At 40.7% G+C, this 27,214-nt stretch overlaps 1 protein-coding gene across 1 annotated transcript in view; it reads left to right on the top strand.

The window, feature by feature from the left end:
- The window catches only part of ANKRD33B (ankyrin repeat domain 33B), a 43,161-nt gene that overhangs the window by 11,971 nt on the left and 3,976 nt on the right, over nucleotides 1–27,214 (top strand). Inside the window, exons 2-3 of the mRNA XM_064443385.1 lie at nucleotides 15,121–15,250; nucleotides 20,900–21,040. Of these exons, the coding sequence (XP_064299455.1) occupies nucleotides 15,121–15,250; nucleotides 20,900–21,040 (271 nt within the window). The remainder of the gene's footprint in view (nucleotides 1–15,120; nucleotides 15,251–20,899; nucleotides 21,041–27,214) is intronic.

Consider the following 27,214-nt stretch of genomic DNA (forward strand, 5'->3'; position numbering starts at 1 on the left):
CAAAAATGAAGAACACTGTCTATACCATTTCAATGGACAAGTGTCTCTAAGCAACCAAGTCTATTTCAATCAAAGGTCCTCATTTACCATACAGGAATCTCTGCAGTTGTTGGTATACCTTTGTTTATATCTTTAGTAGAAGTACACTTGCAGCTTTCTGAACTCGTCAGCCTTTTTACCTAGATGGAGCTTTCTACTAGCAACAGATCAGCCATGACAGCTTGTGTGGCCTGCTGCCATACTGAGCTGATGGGAAGGATCCTCCTGTAACAGAAAACCAGAAAATCCTGGAAAGCAACACAGACAGCTGATGGATGTGCGGGCCCATTTGCTAATTCCTAATTTTTTCAAGACATGGATAATATGGCTGCAGCTAAATGCTTAGTTATGTGGAAGTGCTAGTCCAATAATTGCTATGATGTTTGGCCAGCATTGAATGCCATAGGATACAGTCTTCTTGTGAACAGTAATAGCTGTCGCAAATTGAGATGGAATGTGTCAGGTAGCCAATATTTTTCTGTATCCTTTTATATAAAGGTATTTATTTACAGGTCTTCAGCTGAGAGATTAGACAGCTTTTGTGATGAGTTTTGGGCATAAGAACATGTTTATTTGCTTTTATAAGCTGTATGGCTTGCAGCCAGTTAAGCAAAGAAAAATCCTTTTTTTTTAAGGATGTAGTTTCCAACTGTACATTGAAAATTCCCTATAAACCGGATATCCTTTTTTTTCTCCAGGGACCTGAAACATCATTCAAAGGTCCTTTGGTATGTTTAAATACAGCTCTCATTAGTGAGCTTCTATCAACAAAAATGCTGTCCTGCAGTTAAGTGGTGTCTTGAAGCACCAAAAGACTCCGTGCCAGACTGTTGTAATTCTTTGGCTGCTGTGGGGCTCGGAGACATGTCAAGCTCACTGCAAACAGCTCTGAAAAACCTCCATCAGCTGTGTTTGATACATACTGCTTTCTTTGTAGCATGTTTCTTCTCAGCAAAAGGTGTTCTTTTGTTAAGGAAACTGTTTTAAATGTCTGTTTCTCTCATGGACATAGGCCCTTAAATTAAAAAGTAGATTGCTTATATGAAGTCCTGGAATCCTGACTCAGGAGAACCTGTTTTGCAGTTTACCCAAATATTCTCCAATTTTATGGGGTAGAAGAACAGTTTATAGATGGTTTGACTGACACTGTTCTATAAAGTGGATCTATTGTATTAATGAATTAGCAGTTTTTTACAAAGGCTCTAGTCTCTAGTAATTCCAGACATTTTAATATAAATGTGAAATTAGTCCTCCCTCTTTTTTTTTTTAGATATTTAATTCTATCTTCTTTACCTCAAATTCAACGATGTATTAGTGTTCAACCCCTCCCTACGTTTCACTGTTGTTTAGGTGAGTGGGCCGTACTCATTGGAAGATGAGATTCTTAGCTCCAAACACAGAGGCAGAAGATGCCTTTCCACCTTTATTACATGGAACTAGACACTCAGGCTGAGATAAACAGGGTGGTCACAGGCTCTGTGTGAGAGGCAAGACTGCACCAATGCCAGGTAGAGCCTCACTCAGCTCTTGCCACTGGGTAACAGCATTACGAGTGTGTGCTGCATTTGCTTATTAAACTCAAACTGCAGTACTGTAGTTGACTTGAGACAGATACAATGGTGATGCTACTGCCCCTCACTTGGATATTCTGACTATGATTTTCACCTTTGCTGAACTGTCTGCTCACACACTGATACCTGCTACAGCTGCAGTGGATGATAAATCCTTATTTAGCCAACTGAGATAATAAAAGAGAGAAATTTAAAATGGGAATGCACACTTAAAAAAAAAAAATAAAGCTGCTTTAGAACTATCTTCAGGATTTTTGAAAAGTTGAATCTACAAAAAATAGCAAGCTACCAGAAGAAAAAAAGGTCCCCCCTGAGCAGATTAATTCCATGTAACAGTGTGTATTTTCCCAAAGAAAAAAAATCAGGCAGACCCTCTCACATCACTGAGGATAAGCCCATTCCCTAAACATGGCACTAAATTAATGTGAGGCTACTTGCTGTGACTTGCAAGCCAGTAGCAGCAGTGTTCCTGATACGGCCAAGTGCTATCCTCTGATCTTTCAAAAATGTAATTCTGTCTTTTGCTAAAACAGATGCACGTTTCACAGGGTGATGCTAAACATCGAGGAAGTAACCATTACTTAATGGGAATTCTGAGGCATGCTGGATTTCCTCTCCAGTGGACATATGCAGCCTATTAGTTACTATTCCTAAAATAGACAGAACTGTAGTTTGATGTTTTTTATAGCAGGAATTAGTTCTTGCTCTCTAACCACCCTTGAACATTACGGAGTCATGAGTACTCTCAGGTGTAAGTCACAAGAGCACAACCCTCTTTGCCCTTGATCGAAGTATGCTTACATAAAACCGAGAAAAGTCTATCTGAAGCGTAATCCACATGTTCAGCTGTAATTGAAAATGTTCACTATGCATTACTTGAAAATTACATACTTCCTTTGAAGGTAATGTTTTCACCCAGAACTGAAAATCTCCAGTATTCAGAAAGTATTAATTTACCAAGCTGGTGTTTAAACAATTACAGTTATTAGTGCCTCATCTCTCTTTGTGGAGATCCACTTTTCAGTGCAATTTCTGGAGCGCTAGTAATTGGCAGCACATAGGTGGGAAAGAGTGAAAGAGTTCTTACAGAGTCAGGAACTGTAGCACTTAGGTCCAAGCTTCACAAGCCTAAATCCAAGGAGTAATACTTACAAAAACCCAGAGTTTGGCCTCCAGCGTGGTCATCTGTGGTATTCCACAGTAGCTGCATTGCATGGCGCTGTGAGATTACAGGATTGCAACCCTTTAGGGTCACAAGAGTTGACACTAATCCATACAAACCAACATCCACTTTAGGTCTCTGAGTGAAAAATAGACACCTCCCATCAATTCACCGTGGATGCATCTATTGCTTAAAAAGTTTATTTGTTTTCTAAGGGGAAGCAGGATACTTTTTAAATGTTTATGCTCAAAGAAATCTTTTGCCTTGTTGGAGCTGGAGAAAAAACAGGAAGGGCATAACTGAGATGAAAGCCAGTCTAGGTAAAACCAGATGCATATCCTAGATAAAGGAAGCTCTTTCATTGTGGAAAGCATAATAAGGGCTTTCAAGAACCTGGACGCTTTAACATCTGACAAACCGTTGCTACTTGCACTAGCCAATGATAGTCTGAAGAGACAAGCTAATGAGATCCCATCACATCTTTGCTTGATAGAAATAAAATAATAACACCTGTTCCAGCTGGAGAACCTTCTTCATGTCTGCCAATAATATTTAGCATATATTTCTTCCTGAATATCAGTATTTAGCTTGTGTTTTCATGAACAGCAACTACTGATTGTTGTTGCCATGTTATCCTCTTGATTGAAAAGAGGATGCTGACTCTTGCTATGTGATAACACATCCAGAGTGAAGTACGTAAGGTGAACCCTTACTAGCCTAAATACTAATATATTTCTGTCACCTGAGAATCATTTGCCCTTCTGCTGTACAAGGACAGCTGGTTTCCTCCCCTCTCTTTGTTTTCACTGGGGGAGAAAGTTTACCACAGTTTCCTGGTCCATTCAGGTCAGTTCCAAGATCAATAAGGCTTATTATTAGAAGATCCAAGATCAATAAGGAGAATTATTATTAGAAGCGGTATAGAAAAGGAAGTCATGAGATTCAAAAGCCAGAGCACAGGGGAGGTTGGGAAGAAGAGATAATGAGGGTGTTACTTTTCCATTGATGTGATTATGAAACTTACTGACAGATGTCAGACTAAGATGGAGACTGGGCCTTTTTTGCTCTTACAGCTATTTTAGGTCAAAGGGTAAGTAAATAGGCTGATATTTTTGTGTGTGGTACTGTGCAGTGTCATGTGTAGTGTGTAGGCAGTTCCCCATCTCTGGTGTCCCAAGAAGCATATGCAGTTGCTCCTCTTGGTGAGTATAGGGTCTCTGCAAAGAAGAGCTTTCACCCTAGTGGGGTTTCATCAAGTTGCTTTCCTTTTGAGGAAAGAGACCTTTTTTTTTTCAGTGGCAGACTAACCACTGATGGACAGACCTCTTCCTGGGCTCTTTCTTTACAAGGTTTGGGTCTGGTGTGATTCCATGACCAGGAGACTCAGAGAAAGCAAAACAGATTTACAGAAGATGGAGGAAAGGAACTGAAACTTCTTGGAAAGGTCTTTCCTGATATAACTACAGGAGCTCATTGCCACAAGAGGGTGCTTGCAAGCTCATCACTGGCCGTGCCTCTTCAGAGAACTCCACAGTGAAAACATGCTGGGGCCTTTAGAATGTTTAAAGAAGAGACAGGTTACATACAATGATAGATTATGAGGGAATAGAAGGTTGTGCATTTTCCTCTCAGCCAGTGTCAAATCGAAATTTATTGTTTACAAAGATTTTGTGAATCATTACTTTTGGAGAGGTCTGCTGAAAAAACTATGCATTCAAACACTGTGTTTAGCTTCTTGCAACAGATCTAAGTTACAGTCAGCCTGTGTCTGACAGAACATAACAGAAGGGAAGATGTATCTGTTAAACACATAGAGAGGAGTTGAATGGCATCTCTTAAAGCCAAAGGAAGTACTTTTGACAGTTATGTCAGTGCACAAAATGCAGTTCACATGGCTTCCGAACGCACTACAAAATATGTTTTTAAAATGTTGCAAACTCTCCTTTTTTATCTTAAATGTGTGTGAATATATGTATATATTTAGAGACCAGAAGAGAATTAACAGTAGTGTCTCTAAGGCCCAGGACTTGGAGTTCAGATCCAAGCTGATTTCTGAATGTTCCTGAAGGTCTTACGAGGTGAGAGAGTGAACTGGACTGAAGACACCTCAGGTTTGGATTATGCTGTTAGATGATCCACCTTTGTCATTTTGTTTAGCTCTTAGGAGTTTTGCCTTTCTGGAATAAAAAATATCCTTCAGTGAAATAACTGATAGGAAGACTATTATTGTAACATTGGATTTTGAAGTAATCTGGCAATCAAGAGATTCTCCAAAAATATTTTCCGTATCATTATTTCGAGGAAAGGTATAGTTTGAGCCTTATTACAAACTCTCTTTCTTTCAGTGGTTGCCAAACCCACTGCAGCTTTCTACAGCAGTTGGCTGGAGCAGCAGGAGCTCCCAGCCTCATATATTCGCAGGAGGAAGCAGTCAGCACTTCACTGTTTTAAATCTATTGCTAGCTGGAAACACCTGTTCCAAGCAAAGCTTAATAATGTGCTGTTCATTTAAGGATCCAGAAATACATTATCCTTGTTCACAGGATGTTTTACAGCCCTTTGAAGCCTTGCTAAATGTGGCATAGCAAGCCAATGAAAGACAAAGAAATGAAATTAAAATCAGCTCTCTGTTCGCTGGGGCAGGATCTTGATGTCAAGTGGGAGTCTGTTACATTGCCTCTTCCAGCCCTCTGCAGTTAATGATTTGGGTGGCTAATGTTTAGAGCACCTTAACGGGCAGACACAGGATTTGTGGTAGAACTGCCTTCTGGGATCAGAATCCCCTCATTAAAGTTCAGCACATCATTTACATTGTTTTGTGAAGTCAGACCTCTCACTTTTTTTCTTATAAATACCTCTTCCCTTACTTTTAAGCCAGAGAAGGGTGACCTGCGTCTAGCACAGATATAAAAAAAAAAAAAAGGCATAGCAAAGAGGGATGTATAAATTTGTCTGCCATATATCATGTGCTATTACTGTCAACACTATAAAAACTTAGCACTAACATTTGACAGTATTAACACTGATTAGTATGTGCTATACAAACAGGAAACCTAGGATTAGTAAGGCCACATTATTTGTCAGGGAACATCACTACTTAGTAGTTGTACCTAACATGACAGTCTAAATAAATGTGAAAATGTGAAATTTAACCTTATAAAAATTGTGGTACTTACTCTACCATCTTTCCACAGTATTTCTTTTCCTTTACAGTCAGGCACCCCATAAGCAGAACAGAGAACTGCTCCCTGAAAATTGTATCCTGGGCTGATTTCCCATATTACTGAATCCAGAGATAATGTCCTTTAATGTATGGATAATGGCAATAAGCTCCATAAGGTGACCTGTCAGTTCACTTTAAGTATGTGTTATTTTTATTAAACAGTATTTACTTAAAGATTCCTTACTTATTCCTTTTCTAAAATTATACATTCTTTACTTCTGCTGTGACCAGAGATCTCACATACATTGCAAAGCTTAACTTCGGACTGATTTGGCTACATCGCATATCACTTCTGTTTTCAGCTGTAGAAAAACGATCCTGGTTTCCTCTCTTTCTTTAAAAACTTCTTCATTTGATATAGTGCTTTGTTGCACAACAGTCTGCTGTCACTACTAAAGGCATTTCTCCTACCTGATGAAACTTAACACTGATGAGAACGTTCCTAATATAGTCTTGCTGGGTGTTACTGCAGAACAATACTTTATTTTAACAAGATTTATCTTGAGCACGAACGTGTATACCTGCTAATATCCTGATCAAATATATTTTTTAATATATATATTTTTTTCAGTGGAATTGCATTACATTTCCTGACTCAAGTGCCTCAGTGTTAAAATACACCTGAGTTAGTTATAGTTGCTATTAGCTCTTGTCCACATGTTCAGGTCTTCAGTTCTTTGTTTCAAGCTGAGGTGCAGAGGGGAAAGAACAAGAAAACATTTTTCTTCTGATAATACAAATCCAGTTAGTACTGTTTTAAGAAGTTATCACCAAATGTCATCTTAACTCACAGTAAAACAGCTGGCAATGCAGCCCAGGCCTCCTGCAACTCAGTCAACACAGTGTCCCTCAGCTCATAATTTTTGCAGGGCTCTTTCCACTGCTAGATGTAATCCTGAGTGCCCTTCGCTTCTGGCCTCCTTCTGCAGCGAAAGGGGTGGCCGAGAGGATGTCATACAGCAAGGAACAAAGTGGCCCTTCCCTCCAGTGGCTGGGAGAGGTGCCAGCGGGCATCAGCTGTTGGTCAGGCGGTACAGTCAAAATATGTCTTCTACTTCAGCAGCCCTTTGGACATAGCGTGATTTGGGGGAGGCACACGTGGGGCGAGAGGCGGCAGCAGATGCTGTGGGTGACAGAGTGTGAGAGCGAAGCTGCCTTTTGTGGCTCCTGGAGCATCCCTGGGGGGACAGGATGTGGTGAAGGGCTCCTGAGCAACTGGATGTTGTCTCAGCCAGGGTTTCCCTCGTGGGAAGATGAGGAGAGCTCCCTGCAGGAATGAGAAAAAAGGATTGTGGCTTCTGGTGTAATGCTCCAGTTTTCAGGTTTCCCATGGGTTGAAGATGTAATCATCTGACTTCTCAGTCATCCTCTCCCCCCAGCTTTGGTCAGGGGAGCCATGTCAAGAGGCACCTGGATGGCTGGCATTAGGAGAGGACATCAGACAGTGCAGGAGCTGGGGACATGTTCCAGCCTCCTGTGGAACTGTATATGACTCCCAAATACCCATCACCTCAAGGGTTTTTGATTTCCCATTGAATTATTTGCTTTTATTATGTGGCTTGATATTAAAAAAAGTAGGGATGGGTTAATCCCTCATAAGTGTCTCTCAGTATTGCCATATGATAAAACAATTTGTTTCGTATATATCCCACCCACTGGAACACCTCTGGCTGCACAGCATGCGTTTACCTGCCCCTCGTGTGTCCCTTATGGCCCCTAACAGTAGCTTCCTGAGATTTCTGCCAGCTGCTTATATCACTAGTAATGCTGAAACTGATTCAAGCAACATACATGTTAGTAAATAAGGAAAGTCACACAAATTTTACTACCTTTTCTTGTTGTCTGATTTATTACACAAGTGGCACTAGTTTGCTTTGTTGTGTAATGCAAGCTTTTGCAGGCATAGTAAAATGGACTTTCCTGGGACTATTTTTAGAGGTGATCATAGGGATTTGGATTAGAATAGATTAAGTAAGGACTTCTGCAGAGATGATACATATACTAAGCTATACCTTTTCTTAAAGACATGTGGCCTGACAGGTACAAGAGGTGTTCACGAAGTAAGTGAAGTCAAGCACGTCCCACGAAATGGAGGGGGAAAATGGTGGGTTATCATCTGCATGTCCATGGATAGGCCCATGTTTTTAGCTAGCAGTGTGCAATTCATGATGGGAAATGAATCTGTGAGCGTTCATAATGCTGCGAAGTGAAGGTGGCAATTTTGTGCCTTCGATATTCAGGCACTGGAAGGGGCAGTGCCGTTTAAGCTTGTTTTGGATACAAGACTCTGCTTCAGGCTACTGTGTTCCTCTGCAGAGGAGGCAGAGTGTTTTGCATGCCACCGCTCCATTTCTGCTCAAATACTCTTTTGCACTTGTCTGATCGCTTCCCCCAGCAAAATCAGCATCTCCCCCCACACTCCCCTCCAGGCATGTGGGGTTTTGTGCGAGCAACAGTTGGACAAAATTTGTTTAAATTCTCGGCTCTTTTTTGGTTGCTTTCCCAATATAAATTTGTGTGTGACTAAGTTGTTGCACCCCCTTTTCAAAAAGGTCAGCCTAAATTATTTTGTGCAGATAATATTAAAGCTTGTGTGCTTGATGGATTTCTGTAGCACATAAACACCACTTCTCATGGGACTGATGACCTGAATAATTACCTCATCTCAGTCACCCTTGATCTAACCAGCTAAACCAATTATAGTATAAGCTCAAGCTGTTTATGAAAATTTCTCAGATTCATTTATGCAGACTGGAAGGTTTCGTGCATTATGCATAAATTAGTATACAGCAGATAGTGATGCTCAGCACTAAATTTTGCTCCTTTTTACTACAATGTAAATTTAGAATCTCTGTTAACCCAAGTTTCACAAAGTTGCAGAGTTTTTAGTGGAGATGAGAATTTCCCTCAAATAATTTTGGGAGATCTATCTTGAAATACTTGACCTTTTGTTTTTTTCCTTTGTACAATAATGAATTATGTAATAGTGATAGTTATATATAGTTCTGTTACAGTAGTTACATATAGCACAAAATATTAAACATATGAGTTATTATTTTCATAAGTCAACAAGAAAACATTTAAATACAACTTTTTATTCCTTTATATTTTATTATTCTTTCATTTCTATTACTCGTAATATTGTTTGTATAACATGCTTTTAACTTAGACATAATTTTCATAGTTGTCTCTGCATATGATTATGAATTAAAATGAATCATTATCTCATTTAATTCAATTACATGCAGTTTTAATCATTGCTGTTAAACCAACCTTGCAAAATTGTCATTAATACTTACAGGTGCATACAAAGCAAACCGGACAGTTGTTTATTACGATGCTTATAAAAAGCAATAGGTAATGTCAATTTAGTCTTTTGCCAGATCCATTTTTGTCTGGAATGTAGATGAAAAGCTATAATAAGCTATTTTTATTCTCAGCATCTTGATGGAAAATAAGTTGCCTGAAGAGATTTTTTTTAAAGCTAAAACAATTGCATGCTGTATGTGATTTGCTCTGCCGTTCAGCTTGAGTTCATTATTGATCCTCTAGTTTTTCTTGTGATCTCTGTTATATGTAATGATCTGTTGTACAAATAGCCTTACATCTGTAATTTTGTCATAACATCTGATTTATAAAATTGTCTCCTGAGATATCCATGACCTCACTTAATCAGACACATTGTTATGTCATTAGCCAACACAGGCAAGCAAAGCAGAGTTTATTTTTATAATGGCAGCATTCTTCCAGTCTTATATGAAATCAAAGGCACATGAAGAAATATCAGTTTAAAAGGAATCAAAAGTTTCCCAAGACTGTTTTATTCTATTACAAATGTGCACATTTTGAGTTTATGCTTTTCTGGGGAATTTTAATACCATACTTTTAGTCTGATTACAGAAGAGCACTATAAAACTCTTACACTTTGTAAACACTGCTTGAGGAAGGGGTTGCACCATCTGATTAACTTCAGGTGGTCCCACACATTAAATTTCCATTTTTGTACTCTGGAATGAAATTAAGAAAATTCATAATACTTAGAATATGTGGAAAATAAGTAATCTATCCCAGACTGACTCTTTTGTCGTATCTTCTAAATAAAGTATTGTTAATTTTGCTCTGTCACTTCAAAACAAAGGGGGGTCTTTCAAAACTGTGCTAGTTATATAAAAAAAAGGTGGAAAGACAGAGCCCTCAATACCTGGCAGTATTATGGCTTCTACTTGGGAAAAAACTCTGTTACTGAGCTGAACTTCAACCCCCCCTTATGTGGAAAAATTGACAGTAACTGTTCACAGAATCGCAGAATGGCAGGGGTTGGAAGGGACCTGTGGAGACCATCTTGTCCAACCCCGCTGCTTGAGCAGGGACACCCAGAGCAGGGGGCACAGGAATGCATCCAGGTGGGTTTTGAATGTCTCCAGGGAAGGAGACTCCACAGCCTCCCTGGGCAGCCTGTGCCCCTGCTCTGGCACCCTCACTGGAAAGAAGTTTTTTCTCCTATTGAGGTGGAACTTCCTGTGTTCCAGCTTGTGCCCATTGCCCCTGGTCCTGTCATGGGGCACCACTGAAAAGAGTCTGGCCCCATCCTCTTGACACCCACCCTTGATATTGATAAGATCCCCCCTCAATCTTCTCTTCTCCAGACTGAACAAACCCAGCCTTTCCTTACAAGGGAGATGTTCCAGTCCCCTGATCATCTTGGTAGATTTTCTGCTGGACTTGCTTAAGCACTTCCCTATCCTTCTTCAACTGGGGGGCCCAAGATGTGGCCTCACTAGGGCAGAGTAGAGGGGGAGGATAACCTCTCTTGATCTGCTGGCCACACTCCTTTTAATGCAGCCCAGGATACCGTTGGCTTTCTTGGCCACAGGGGCACAGTGCTGGCTCAGGGTCAACTTGCTGTCCACCAGCACTCCCAGCTCCTTCTCCACAGAGACGCTTTCCAGCAGGTCAGCCCCCAGCCTGTGCTCGTGCATGGGGTTGTTCCTCCTCAGGTGGAGGACCTTGCACTTGCTCTTGTTGAATTTCATGAGGTTCCCCTCGGTCCAGCTCTCCAGCCTGTCCAGGTCTCGTTAATGTAGTTAATGTTAACGTAGTTAATGTGATGGATGACTTATGGTTTCTTGTTTGTAAAGCAGAGTCTGTATGCAATATTTGAAAAAAAAAAAATAGGATCTGTTGCAAGCCTTAGAGAAGCCAGCAGCCCCAGTCTCCTGTAGTGAAGAAATCCCTTTTCCTGTAGTCCAAAGGCATCAATTTCTTTTCTTGTGTAAGGTCTCTTCTGCACAGGGGATCAAAGCATATATTTTTTTGCCTGTTCTGTTTCATTGGTCTGGGACAACGATGGGCAGCAGCCCTGGCCACTGATGAGAAGAGAGCGGGTCTTAGCTGAGGAAACAGTCCTTGAAAAGTAGGGATACTGTGCTTGCATGCTGTGACATGTGTATAGTTATTCCTTCTAATAATTGATTATTACTGTATATTAATGGGAATAGTTTGAATTTTTATTACGATTTAAAGTAAGTGGTGGTTGAGGACATATGAAAGGGAAAAGAAGGACAAGCATGCTGTTGAAGGAGAAAGGTTGAAATCTTAGGGGGAGGACATGCATTTAAGAATTACCAATATTCCTTCTCCTAAAGCATCCCACATGTAGTGAATATGTCTGAGAATTGATCTTACTGACAAAATAATAGTAAGATTCATTTTTTAAAAATTATATAATTTTTTCCACATATACTGACTACTTCATAATTGTACCATGACCCTTCATATGAGGACCAAAATATTTGATGGTAGAACACTAACGAGATAAAATGTCATCTCTTTTCTAAGGATAACCAGATTATTTAGGCTTAAAATTTTCTAGCTAAAATTCATTTATACTTCTTTGTTTTTAATCTTTTAAAAAGACATTCAGTGCACAGCTGCATTTTTTGCAGACTGCTGTGATACAGGCTACTGCTTTACCGATTGCATCAAAAAGCAATTTGCTGAAAGCAATTTTGTATCAGCTATATTTATTAATTGAGATTGTTGAAAGAGTTTGTAATATATTATGGCTGTGGATAATAGTATTCTTTGCTGTATGAAGGTAAAGATTCCAGTCTAATAACTCATGTTGCAATTGATTGTGTGTCCTGGCTGATCAGCTTGTACTAACTTCCAGCAAGCAGAATAAAGGCAGTGCCAGAAATGGATGCAAAGAGGAAAAAAAAAGAAAAGAAAAAGGCAACCTGAAACCACAAATTATCATGGTATCCTTGAACCAGGATTTGGGAAATAACAGTCGAATCCAGTGCTTTTTTGCAATTTTCATTCTAAAGCTGTAGCCTCCTGCACCTCATTTCAATATCCGATACATTTGCAAAAGTTCTGCAGAGGAAGGCAGTCCCTCAGCAAGCGATCTGTCTCACCCACCTCCCGATGAAACATATAACCAGTGAGGGTAACCAGAGAGCACTTGCATCAGCTTTACAGCCCTGGGCGGTGCTGGGAACTGCGTGGCAGTGAAACGATTTGTTTTTATGTCCTTGTGCAATTGCTCATTTTGCTTCTCAACCAGGGAGTGCTGGGCATGCTCCATCGGATACCAGCTTCTCACACTCTTATCTGAACCACTTCAGATTCATACAGCCATCCTCCAAAAATGATTTTCCGTGTTACTGCATCATGTAATCCCACAGAAAGCTCCTACTCTCCGTTGCCTTTCCTCATCCTTAAGCAAGCAGTCTTTGATAGCATCTTTGGAAAATAAACTTTAGGAAATGTTGATACTTAGGTAATCCTTCTGGTCTGCAAACTCAGAACGGTGAATGAGATTGATTCTGAGATTGTTTGTGTCTCACATCTGCTGAAATCAGAATGCCAGTGTGTGTTGGACTTGTCCTTAGCAGTCTATCTGATGGAGGTACCCACTAAAAGTAGGAAAAAATTCCCTGAATACTGCAATGCAAAAGCCTCTCACCAAAAAGAGCTAATGTTTGCTGTTTGTTATTGTTTGTTTTATTGTTTTATAGTTTGTTTTTCTTTTAAAGAGAGCAAAAAACGAACTTTTTTTTAAGTATCTGGTAAATACTTTTAGAACACACAAATGTCCTGAGAAAATATATTGTGAAAATATCCTTCAGATACTGAGTGGATCAGTTTTTTTCCATTAGAGACGAAAACTACTTTAAGATATTCTTACAGCTTTTTGGAAATACCAGCCTTCAGAAATGCCAATTTTTTCTACCTACTTATAGTCGAGAATTTTAGGTCTCCAACCTATCATACACTTAGCTTTCTGCTATCATTAGTAATTGAGCTTTTTTTTACTGATTGGGTGGTGTTTTAAATCTGCAGAGTTTATGGAATTGTAAAGACCTATATCCTGAACATCAGGTGAAAAATGAAATTACGGAAGAACTAAAATAATACTCAAGTCCCTGCCAAGTGGACACTGACACAATTTTTTTTAATGTTAAGAATGATTGCATTGTAGTAAAACTTGTATTAATTGGAACAATCACACCAGGAGAGTACATACTTTTTATTGACCTCTTTCAGGTCATATGTGGATATATGTCTGTGCATATATATGCACACCTATATATCTATCTATATATCTTTAAGCAGAATTGCTACAATTTCAGTAGAATGGTTTGAAGTATTACAGGTGCTTCACAAGGAAATGGAGATGCTCTTTATAAAGAGGTGGTGAGTGTTGTTTCATACTGAGGACAAGAGTGACCTGAGAATAAAATAAATCAGAGTAATAATTTTATCGAAAGATGTAATTGAGAAATACTGTGCATAGCCTGCGAGCATCCCAAAGAGTTGGCATTGCTTCTGTTTCCCAATGAAGCTGTTTGCCACTGAAACCAAAAGGACTATCCAGAATAACTATGAAATGGGACACTGAAATATTAACTAACTCGTTATAATGACAATAAATCAGACACCGCAGCTGTTGTCATTTGGCAAATGGCTCTGTCTCAGAAGTGTCCATGGGGGAAAGAAATAAAGAGTGTTTATGCAAGAACAGTTTAGAAAAATGGTGGAGGAGTCAGGATAAGCCATTCTTTTTTCATAACTGGGTTCTCATTCTTCCTAGTCTTTTGTGGTTATGAACTTGGAGCATGTCTGAGTGCATTTTAGGCGGGCAGGGTTACAAGAGAGGTTGAGATTTGTGTCTCTGCCCTTATCTTTTCAATAGTCAGATACTGATGCTGAGCTCAGGAAAACTGATTCATGTGTCGGCAATGAAGAGGGACCGCAGGGAGCACTGAGTTATCTGCACCTGCCGTCCTCTACGCCCGTCAGCCCCGTGCAGATGAACACCGGGCTGCCCCAGTAATCCTGAAGACCAGAGATAATGGTTTTAATCCTAGTGGTCGAGTGAGCAGCCAGGAGTAAATACTGTAGTTCCATTTAATTAATGACAAATGTATTTTGATGTATTTTAGGGAAGCTGTCAGTTGGCCACTGTGGAATGAAATGCTAGCTGGATACCAAGCTGAGTTATAAGGTTTACCTGCTGGCTTGGCTTCCTCCTGGAAGTTTTACAGCTTCCAGCTGTTATAAAGCACATTAAACAGGAACTCTAAAAGCAATTTTATTTTATTTATGATTATAAAAAGGTCTGGTTATAGTGGGAAACCTGAAGTATTTAAAGATAGCAACGGGCAATATGAACACAACTCCTGCCTACCACTTCCCCTTCCGAGAACAAATAGTTGTTTTACAGAGAATTAATATTCAGATCAGGTCCAGTACATCTTACTTGCAGGGTTCATTTTATTATATAATAAAATCTGATATATTCTCATTTGGATCTAGATTATATAGTCATACAAGCATAAGCCATTTATAAACAGTTACTTTCCAAGTAGCGTAATGTAATACCTATTCTCTTAGGTATTTCTGAGGAGTACCAAATGTTACTCGCCAAAGGGCAGAGATAAAAAGTGGTGTTTGGGATCTGAACATTGTGCCTGGAGCTAATCACTAGTTATGCTGATACCTTCTCAGTTCTTCATTCTGAAAAAAAAAACCTAAATAAAAAAGCAAACTGGTGTGCTTCCTCGGTGAAGTTTTCTGAGTCTGGTAAACCTAACTCTCTCTTTATATTGTACTTACAGAATGGTCTTATCATTGCCTGTTACCAAGGTTATGTGGATATTGTGATAGCCTTAGCACAATGCCCTCACCTTGATGTGAACTGGCAGGACAACGAAGGGAACACGGCTCTAATTACAGCTGCACAGGCAGGTAAGGCTCTTTGTTTCACCTCTTACATACAGAGTCTTAGGTGGAGTGTGCGTTGTGGCTGTTATTTTTAGGATTTTGTCAAAGCCCTAAAATAAATTAGTTTGTATAAAATAATCCTGCAAAACCCACTCCCAAATAAGTTTGTCATTATTTTCTTTGAACTAATTAATCTACAGTAACATTTATCCAATGTATTAAGACAGAAAAAAGCTATAAATTTCTAGTAGATACCATTAAATACTTCAGCTTAAAAATAAAGAAAATCTTGCCTCAAGTGTGCAGTACTACACTTTGTTCCTTTAAGTTTATTTTCCTATGTTTGCTCTGGCAAGCAACCAGTCAACATTGCAGTCATATAATGTGCTCTGTCAGTGCTCATAGCCTCTCTTTTCTCATGCTTGTTGCACCTACCTCATGGGTCTGTAGTAATTGCTGGCTGTAGGAAGATGTATCATCATTAAGAAATATCTTAGCTGCTAAAACATGCTTCAACCACTCCACAGTTAAAAGCAAAAAAACCCTATTTCTATAGTCTCAGCAGGAATCAGTGTTTGCCAATGGTGCTTTTATAACAGACTGATTATATTGACATCGGCCATGTTTACCTTCATGTAGACTGGAGTGAGAGCAGAGTTTATCCCCAGGTTTTCTTTTATCCCACCCAGCAAGGTAATAGTCTGCAAACAAGTGTAACAGGTTACATAAATGTAAGAGATGCTCCCAAAAGAGTTACTAGTTTCAAGTGTAGGGTTAAAAAGCAATCAGTCAGTTACTTCTGTTAAAAATGTAACACTGTGCTTTAACCTTGAAGGGAAGCTGTAGTTTCCCCTTGCAAGTGTTAACAAAATGCTGAAGCATGTGAATCAGGAAAAATTTGATGAAGGGGGCCATCCTTTGTGGTCTAAAAGCTGTTCCAAGGGCTGCCTGGCTCCGCATCCATGGTTTTCTTTGAATCCCTCAGGTGTGCTCCTCAGAGGCAATCACTTTATGAGGAAATGCATACTTGTTCTTTATCAGGTATTCTCATTGGTGAGGAATATGGGATGTTCGTGGGAGTTCATGGGTATTCCCTGCAGGACCCTGTCCGTTCTTCTCTGGCTTCGTGGAGGAAACAAGTTTCTGTCAGGCAGCATCAATGGACATCCCATGTCCACTTCAGCGTGTCTGAAGACTGGAGCAGTTAGGTTTTGATTTTAATTGAGTAATATTGCCACTAGACATTTGCAGGTAATACCAAACTTTGCTTTGTGTTGTACCAAAAAGTGAACTCTGCTGAAGAAGCCACTATGAGATAAGTCTTGAATACTGGAAGAAAGAATTGGGACCAGAGTTGTCACTTCCATAGCAAAGTCATGGGTATAGTAGCTTTCCAAAGAAAGTGGAGAAGTCTCCCAAACTCTAACCTACTTTATTTATCTGCCCTAATAGAAATTTGGACTACAAAAGGTTTAACTTTAACACTGACTCCTTCATGGCCTTTATAACTCATGATAATGAGCTCAGAATTAATCCAGGGGGCTGACATTGACTTCTCAGTCTCTGCCAGTACTTGCTATTGATCCCCAAAGCAAGTGGAAATGTCTGTAGTCAGCAGAACGTATACAAACTCCTAACAACTTGGATGTTTTCCCCTGCCTATGATAATCCTGAGCTACAGTGTTGACACCAGTTATTTAATTCATTATCACAAGACACTGCTGTAGTGTTAATAGAGATTACCATGAGGTTAATATTGCAACCAGAGGAGCTACGGTGCAATAGATGCCACTTAATTATTGCTGAATGTTAAGAAGTAACACTGAGGAGTGTATTATAAAGAACTGAAAGCAAAGCTTATGTGAGCTTTTCTTTAATGGAGGGTTTATTTAGGTTTTTTTTCTACCCTTAAGCCATGGAAATATTAAATTTTTCTTTCCAAATAAATTATTCCAAGAGATCACTGTTATTTATACCAGAAGTATTGTTTTTCCTGTAGAGAACCTAATAGCAAATCCACATTTCAGTTGATTGTAAGGTGATATCAGAAGGTTTCAGAAAGTGCTTCCATTTCAGTTATGACCCGCTGACCAGGTGGGCCATCACGTATGGCCAGACACCAAAGAGGAGCTGGATGGCAAAGAGGCCGCAGCCCTGAGGGGTCATTCTGTGTGTTTCAGAGGCTGCATCGGTAACACTAGGTACAGGTATGAAGGGAGATGACAGGGGGGCCTCTTCACTTTTGCTAGAGGAGTTTAAAATCCACACCTGTCTATGTTGTTTCATGACCGCTCAGATGTGATGTTCAAATCTGAGCATCAGGTTGATTTAAATAGTAGCATTTTAAAGACCAGCTAGAGCCTCAGGAGTTAATTCAGTTCTCATATCCATTTGCTTTTGATAATTTAAGATCCTTACCTTAAAGTGTCTAAAGCTGAAGTTTTTCTGCATGGGTTGTCCTGAGAAAGGTAGGCTGGAGGGATCAGTGAAAAGCAGTACTTTTTAAATAATCTTGTGAGTATAGAAAAATGTGAGTATAGAAAAATAACTCTGCTTAGTGTGTAAATTTCAGGTTTGAAAATTGGTCTGCTTACTTGCTCTCTCAATATTTCTTGCAGATGTGGCATCCCTTCTCAAAAAGATCTTGCCTTCCAAAACCGTAAATTTGTTGCAGCCTGCAGCAGGTGGTGCCCAGAAATGGGTGGTGATGCTGTTAAAGCAGAAGCAAAATCATTAAGCATCAGTACAAGGACAATGCAAAAAAAAAAAAAAAGTGAGATTGATGCAAACAAGAGTTTGAAATAACAAATGAAAGAAAGGAAGGAAGGAGAGTGGTTTCCAAAAAAAGGGAAAAGGGAGGGAAATGGCATTAAAATCTTTTTCTGAGTTCTGCCCTCCCTGCTGCGGCTGGGGACATAGCTGCATCACTGGCAGCGTATGGTAACTGGCATTCACTGGTGTTTAGAAAGAGTCGTATTTGCTCTCAAAGTATAGATGTTTTATGTTACAGGGACCAGTATGGGACAAGGCTGTAGAGCTGGGAACACAAAGTGACAGGTTATCCCAGTTTCTGCTTATTAAAGGGAGACATGAGAACACAGCTACCTAAAGTATCCAGAGGATAAGACGTTCTGGGTGTCTTTGGTTCCACCCATCCGTCAGAAAGCATTTACCACCCATTGACCAAACACAGGCTTTTTGCAGGTAGAATTTGAGATTGTGATGTTATAGGACAGAGCGTCTTCCTTACTGTGCAGCTTATCATTCTGCCTGCATTACATAGATTATTAGGTAATATTGTCATCATTATATGCATTTCCTCTGTGGCAGCAATTAAGTGAATTAAGCTGCTACAGACATCTGTGCTGATCTGTAAATATGGCTCACAAGGCGAAGAAATGTACCCTTCGCATGCCAGTTCTAGTAGAAGATAGATCTGGCTTACAAACAGCAAGAGCCTGATACAAATTCAGTATGACCAAACTGGCTGAGGCCAGGCTAATTTATTTTAAAGCTGTGTACGGCTTTCATAGCAGACTTTAGATCATGGAAAACTCACCTGGTTTACGATTTATATAGACACTTTTAGTTCACCCAGACAGAGGAGAACTGAAGCAAACTTTATGGCCTTAAATCAAAAGCATATGACAGGGTTTGAACAAAAACTTGGCAGCTCTGAGTTTTGCTTTGAATTTGGTATCTGTTTGAACTTGAAATTTGATGCAAACCTCAAAGGACAGAAGCTCCTGCAGATTAAAACTGAAGTGGTTTGCAGGAATCCCTGAGACACAAAACTTCTGAGAATCACAAACCAATTCATTTTCTTTGTTATTTTATTGCTGGGGGTTTTTTAATATCTCATTTGAGGCCATCTGTAGTCCCCTGAAGAGTTTTGGCTGAACAAGGTCTTTCAGGATTGACTCTTAGGATCATCCTAGATTTGCAAAAGTCTCTTACATCAGCTGTACTTTTGGCAATGTAATAAATGCTCAAAAATCTTCCATCTGATTATTTCTCCTTGTTTCAGTTCCTGTCTCTGTTTTTTATGGTCAAAAAGCAGTATTTCAGCTATTCCAAAACCTTCATGAAGACACACGCTCTACTTCGGTGAAACAGAGCATGTCCTGCAAATTTGGGGCCAAAGAGTCTCCCTCTAGTAACCGGTATCCTGTTAGGATTTGATCTTATGCCATAAAGTCAGTGAAGCTGAGGCTTCTGTACTGAGTAAGAAGGACAGGGTCACTTGATCCTGCCTTGAACCCAGTTCACTTTTGCTTTATTCAGTTTCTTGCGCTTTGCCGTATCTTTATATTTCATTTGCATCAGACTGCGCAAGGTTCAGGGAGCTCCTTATTCGGTTTTCTCTGGCATTGCTAAGCTGATCTGCGCTATCTCTACTCCTGCTCAGATTTCAGGAGAGTTTCCAGTTATGCAGCAAGGTAGCAGAGTCCAGCAAATTCTAGGAAATGAAGAGTAACACCAGAAAACATCTTAAATTAATTGGTAAAGATTTTCTTAACTTGCTTTTCCAAGTGAATGCAGGGCTGTGTTGGTACAAAGCAAATGCTGACGAAATCTGCACCAGATGTGACACTATAGATGTTAAAAATTCTCCTGTATGAATTATAATCTGCTTCAGTAACATTTCTAGATGAATTTGAATGACATGCATCACGGAGTATTCAGCTGGACTGCAGAGTGAGATGAGAGAGTATTTTTACAGCTCCTAGTAATTAAATTGTAATTGTTGCAGCTGCCTGACAGACTGCATTATTTTATAAAGCATCAAAGCATCATAAAATGAATGACAAGTGAAGGGAAAACTGTTTTGAATGAGTCATAATGGCACTAGATACTTGTCTTGTTCAGATAGTCCAATTATAAAGACTTGATGTTTTAATTGGTCTTCCAACCATTTAGCCAGAGATGTCTTCAACTACTCAGTACACCCTTGCTGACACCAGTTCTGCTGGCACACAAGGCACATGAATGGCAACAACAGTTGCTTTTAGAAGCAGAACTCAAGTCATTTATCTTACTAACAAAACTGAACATCAGCCCCATTTTCTTGTTGCTGGAGAGTAGACAAGTGGCTTCAGACTGTCAAATGGAAAAATAAATATGTGGGATTCTCTGCAAAACATTTCTTTGTCTTGTATCAGGCCTGGCACAGCCTGGAACTACCACATGTAGTCACTTTTTAATGAAGCACCATTATAGTAAGGCTCACATTTACTGGGGGACTGAAAAAGCTGAACCTTTGCATTCATTTCCCCCAGGTGATGGGTCCTCCTCCCATAAGCTGTAGGAATTCCCTTTGCAGTGCTACTCAACTGAGTCAAGAAACTGAGGCCCCTTGCAACCTCAGAGTGACCATCTCTGGTTTTCAATTATCCCCTTACCTTAAATTGACTTTTTAGAGAGGAGAGCAACTTGAGAGAAGGTGGGAACCCAGGTTTCCAGGCTCCTAGCCCAACACTGGTCACAGGTCAGAGCCACTTAACCCTAAGGCTAATGACTGCAATGAGTGGAAGAGGGTATGAAGAAAAGAGATCTTATTAGTTATCTGCATTTTTTCCAGGTATCAAATCTGCAGGAGTAATTTTTGGTTTAACCTTGAGAGAGCATCTTAACTCTGTGACATCTTTTCTCTGCTTTTTCATTTCTTTAAAGGGCACATAACCATTACAAACTATTTATTGAACTATTTTCCTGGGCTTGATATTGAGAAGAGGAACGTGTTTGGATTCACAGCACTGATGAAATCTGCGATGCAGGGTCGAACTGAATGTGTGAAAGCCTTGATGTTGGCAGGTATGCAAAGTGCTTTGATGCTTCTTCATCTACTTGTAAATATTAGACACTCACACGCAAACAACCAAGAAGAAAATTGGCTCTTGGGGTGTTTAGTCTGAGAGGTGTGGTGCAGCCTTTCCTGGAAACAGGTGCAGCTTCTAAATAAGTCATAGATAAGGCGGTGAAGCCACGTGCTGCCGGTGCAGGAGTGCTCAGTTTGCTGGTGGAAACTCGCCCAGGATCTCTCCAAGACCTCTCAGTGTGAGATTCGTTGTCTCCAGGAGAATTCGGGGAGTGTGATCATCATGATTTGTAGACAAAGAGTTGATGAAGTTCATGACACAGCTAGGAAAGGCACACAGGTCCCTTGCTGCCAGCTCTGTGGGTATGACGGTGCAAGGGTGCGTGATGGTGGTGGGACCATAGCCACACCTCGACCTCTCTCTCCAACCATGTCATGTCCTGGGACAGGGAGTGGAGAGGTTTGGGGGCTCTGGCTCCTGCCAGAATTGGGTGTAGGGTTCATATCCCACGGGGGACATTGGTAGGAAATTTGGCAACGTAGGGAATAACCTCTCTTTCTAACCCCTCCACAGATCTGAGTTGCATCTCCAGGTTTATGGGCAACAGGGCACCAGCAGGTCTGTATCTGCTGCAGGGAGAGAGTCATGGCACAGGGATTGAGCAGGTCCATCTCTGCCCACCTGCCTCTCTTCACATCTGAGGAGAGGAAATAAGTTTCTTGCCATTGGCTCCTGACTGCTGTTGAATTTCCAGCCTTACACATTGAGAGGTGAAGGGTTCCTAGAGAGGAAACTCAGAAGGATGAGAGGCACTGGGGCAACAACCTCTACAGGAGCAGTCCCAGCATACAGCACCTTTTGCCACAATGTTTTATGTTTTTATTATATTAAGTAATTGGTATATAAATTATTAGCTAGTAATTAAATAACTAATATATATTAATATATATTCTTGTATTACAGTTGCAGATATTTGACACAAATAAAATATTATGGAAATGACAACAGATTGCATGTGGATATTGTTACTGTCTAGACCAAGAACCCTACAGGTCCGTTTCATTGAGAGAAATCTTGAATAAGTAGTTTATTTCAGTCATTTTGCTGTCACAGCAGTCTAACCCCTCATAATCAGAATATTTTAAGTTGCAGGCATTTATCAAGAGTAATGATATTACTTTCATTCATTTTCATAATATCCTTTTTCTAAATGTTGATATGACACAGAAAATATTTGGATGATGTGGTAACCAGCATGTTATTTTCTGCAAGGTTCTGTAGCCTCTTGTCCTGGAATCAAGGCTTTGGAATTGGGTCATTCACTTTGGAGTTAAATTTTATGAAAAAAAAATTATAAAATGACTGTCAGAGCTAGAGTACTTCTAGACATGGATGCACTTTCTGAACTAACACATACGTTGTGCAGATGCTAGTTCAGAATTTTTCAGTGCCTGTTGTAAATTATCACTTAAAATGAAATTTCAATCCCAGGACCTTACGACTTCTCATATTGACGTTGCAGTACAATGGCTTTCTATTATTATCACTGGAGATCTGACGGAAGCTTGTTCTTTCTGTTTTGGACACTAGAAGCTATTTCACAACCTTTCCATCTTTGTAGATAACTCAGTCCTTGTTATTCTACCTCTTATACAAAAAGTATTGATATCAAAGTTCACTATGTGGTTTCCGCCTCTGGCATCTGAACAACCACCTTCTCATTTTCATGATTCATAAAAAAGCATAATACTGGGGAGAACAAACCTTTAGCCAGCCAGAAAATGGCTTTGTTAGCCTCCATATCAAGTTTACCTACAGAAAATTCTATATCAGCCTGTTTGTGCATCAGAGATAGTGAGGATAATGAAGATCATCCATTGGCTAAAGCGACGTAGAGTTAATATACTCAATGTTTCTAAATTGCAGTTTATATACATGTTTTGGTGAGTATTTTGCAGGTCCTCACATTTGCAGCTCAAAATAGGGGCCACAAAGGTGTGGTAAATTGCCTGCACCGTTTTAATATTTGATTATTTTCTAGCACTGTACAGCCTGGTGAAATGGAGGGAGGGAGCTGCTCATTCCGAATGGATTTAGAAGTAGTTTGGGACTTAAAGGATACTGAGTGGCTGCTGACAATAAAGTGCTAGGTTGCAGAAGAAGGCGAAATAAATTGTTATTAAAAGATTTGGTGAAAAAATAAATTTCACAAATAAACCAGCAAAATTCTATGTTAAAACATAAGAATGTACGGAAATATAGGGGGAAAAACACCCATAACCAGCTGTGGGTCTACTTGCATAGCTACAAAGCAGGTTATGCATCTTCAGAATATAGCCAGGAGGTTTTTAAACGCAGTATCTGTTCAGTGACTTGGGCAAGACCTCTATTGACTGGCACCAACTTATGGCAGTGCAGGAGGTGAGTAAAGGACAATAACTCGCCTTCCTAGCTGCCTAAGCATGGATTTAACACAGTCAGATGGGGAAGAGGTAACAGCAATGTGTGACAGATGGCTGGAGCTGGATTGTCAAAGTGACTGCTCTTTCCGAAATTTGAGTTCGTGGAGGGTGGCCAAGGTCAATCACTACAAGATTAAGGCACTCTGAGACACTTGGCCATAATGTTTGCTCTTTCAAAGTGAGTCTTTGGAACATGTGAATTTGGTATTCATGAGTGCACAACGAGTATGGGGGGAACCCAGTCGCTCATCGGCAGTTTGTCACAGGCTGCTGCGCTGCCAGGACCGCGCTGCTGCCAGCATTCAGCAAGCGAGCCAGCCCGAGCAGGAGCACAGAAACGCCGGTTGTAATTCACGTGTCAAGCCCTGCTGTAATCTCCAGCGTAAACTCAGTGCTGCTTTAGTGAAGTTATCGGAGTGGCTCTGGATCCTGGAGACTGGGCTTTAAATACTGCGTATAAAACAGGTCAGTAACAGATGCCTGAGCTCTTTCACTCCCTGTCTTTAAACTCAGGATGTCAGTTTTGCATCTCAAGGGACATTAAACCTTCTTAATCAAATAGGATATTGATATCCCAAAAGGGTACAAGTATTCAAAATAGGTGTGCTGAAAATTATCTTCAGGGCAACTTTCGTAGGAAAATCAAGGCACGTGGCAAATGCAGTTTTCCTACAAGAAAACTTGTAGGCTACTGAAATGACTATTAGTTCAGTAAGACTGCTATCACCTTAAAGAAGGGACATGACTATTCACATCTCTTCCAGATGAGGCATTCTGCTGAATGACAAGTTTGTTCAGAAACATCTCCTGATTTGTACAGAAAATCAATACCACTGTAGTAAATTTCACCTTAGAAGAGATTTTGTGTTACCAGATACAAAGTCAGCATCGATTTCTGTTGAAGGATCTGGATTTCAATACTCTGTAGTATTGTTTTCTGAGATAAAGTTTCCGAAACACCTGGGAACGCACCTGTCAGGGGGCAGCAGGAGTGGGCTTCTCCTCAAAGGGAGGTGAGCCGAGGGTGACAGCAAGGCACACAGAGGCACTAGCCTCATCAACAAAGGTGCTTCATGAAGAAATGGAGCAGGGCTGGTGACAATACCCAGGATCAGCCAGTACTGCAGTGATTGCCAGGCAAGTCCATGGTGGCAAGGCAAGTCCGCAGGGACAAGGCAGGTCTGAGGTCAAAACAAGAAGTTAAGTCTGTGGGTCAGGGTCCATATCAGCGAGGCACGTGGTCAGGTACCAGCGTAGCTCAGGCAAGGACCAGACCTGAGCGTCTGAGCTGCAATGCAGCCCCCAAGCAAAGGCAGCGAGACCCCAGTGCACGCTTTCTCACACAGCTCTTTTTGCACGTCTGATCCAAGGCCCCACAGCTGCACCCTATCAGAGCTGGCATGTCTTTTTCTTGAAGATAATGGTAAGCAGCTGTCTATACCTCTTCCTGGTTTACAAGCAGAGCATACTATTCATTAAAATTTATATTTGGAGACAATTCCTTTAACAACACTTCCTTTAGTAAATCTGTGCCTGTTACCTGTACAACAAAGAAGCAGCCTCCATGTAATATGCCTTGTTCCCGGTCAGCTCTAGAGGGAAGGACCAAATACACAGGCAAGTGTTAAGAAGGGGGCAGGACAAGAGGCTGGCTTGAGATGGAAGAGCTTCAGGGGTAGGAAGTTTGGGTTGAAAAAGTCTAGCAGAGCAGGAGGACATGCCTTTGTACATCTTTGTTCCTCCCCTCATTGGTTTGTCTGGAGCTTCTGCAGTCATGAACTTCTTCAAACCCAGATGCCTCTGAGATCTCACGATCCTTTCTTCAGTCCACAGCTAATGAACTCTGATTTGATTAAATCTTCCTCTTCTTTGCCTTCTCTCTGCCTTCCGGTCTCTGCCCTGTGCTTGACCCCCTGCCGTGTCCCTGTGCTTTCTCTCTGAGTGATCATTTCTGCAAAATTCACTGAAACTACACTTAAACTGAGATCAGCTCTTTCGCTTAGGTTGTCTCCATCCACATTCACTCTTGGGCTGTGTATCTAGCATCGTCGTTTTAGAAATATTTTTTCAGAGACTTATGAAACAACTGGTACTTAATAGACTTAAAACTGAGCTTTCCCAATGCTCTTCTGTTTCCTCTGTTTTTCTGTAATGACAAAACATCCTTTGTTGGGAAGGTTATACTGGAGCCGTTGGAAACTGGTTCCTGGTTACCATTCCTTATGCCTAGTCCCCGTTATGCTAGTTTAAAATGCTGTCACCAAGATAATCCACCCTGAAAATAATAATAATTTAGTATGATGTTTTTCTGGCCTTTCCTCAGGTCTCGGTCTCTGGACATGTCCCTCTTCCAAAGCAATGGGACAGAATGTCTTGTCTTTTGTGGCAGGATCTGGGTACGTCAGTTTTGTGTTGGTTGTTTGAAAATGGTGCTTGAGCTGATAGAGAAGCCCTTCAAGAAGTCAAATGTTATAGCCTGTTCATATCCCAGTTTGAAACTCTATCAGGAAACCTGGAAATTATCTACAGGGCCAGTGATACATGTAAACTGCACCTGAATGTTAAAGAGCTCAGTTATGTTGAAGGCACCTGGGCAAAGTGCCCGTGCCTGTCCCAGGGAACGTGCTGCAGATCTGCTGAACAAAGTCGACATTCTAGAGAGTGCAAAGCTCTGTCTGAGGTCAGTCAAAGTTTAAAGGCAGAATATAAAACAAAGGATTTGCAGCTCAAGAACATGAGCGCCTAAAACCAGAGACTATTCGCTCATGCTCATTCTCCTGTTGATGTCGTTCATGCAGACAGATACCCCTATATTCTAAAAACACCAAGATACGTGTGCCCAGGTGATATGTCCAGGATTGCTTGGGTGCGACGCAGAGAACATGGTGCTGCTGTCAAGTCCTCATCATGTGTCTGAGATTCTTTCTGATTGGCAACGGCAAGCTAGTTTTTGGACAGATCATCTGTGCCCTTTAGCAGTCATTGGCTGTAACGTGTTGGTCCTTTGCGACAGAGTCTTGGAAGCTGACTCCAGCTTCCAAAAAGACTTGTTGCTGCTCATGGTTCTGCAGCCACTCTTCCATAGGGTGCTGTCTGTATTGAGCTTCCTCTGCCCTTTACAGAGCTCTTCTGTGTGAGCAGAACTGGGCACATGACATCCTCGTTGACAAATGCCCACGCTCCACCCTAATACCAGGACTAAGAGGACTTCCCTGCAATTTTCTGGTTGCCAGAGAACGTGGCAGTATTGGCTGCAGCACCACAGAAGGTGTGAAGGCTACAGCAGAGCAGACTAGGATGCTTGCTCCTCCTGTTACTCTGGTATCCTCTCTTCAGGCAGCCAGCTGCCCTGGAGAAGAAGTAACCCCATTTGAAAGCAAAAGAGTGAAGAACAAGGGCAGAAGCCCATGTGAGGGGGCTTATAGGAACGTGGAGAGATCAAAAGGGAGGCAGAGCTGAAAAAGGATGGAGAAAAATATGGGAAGAAAGAATGGTGATAGGGACAAACATCAGAATTGGGTGGATAAAGAACATAATTTGAGAATGGGGGAGGACAGGCTGAAAGGTAATATCAACTAGACATCATTTTCTTCAGGGACCTAAAACTGTACTTCACATGCCTAAGGCCCTGCTGTCTAGCATGTGTCCCAGGTGCCTCTTACGGCTGGTCCACTTGGGGATGATTGATAGCATGTTTTTGCTAACAA

This window comes from Phalacrocorax carbo, chromosome 2 (assembly GCF_963921805.1).
Source record: "Phalacrocorax carbo chromosome 2, bPhaCar2.1, whole genome shotgun sequence".
NCBI lineage: Eukaryota > Metazoa > Chordata > Aves > Suliformes > Phalacrocoracidae > Phalacrocorax > Phalacrocorax carbo.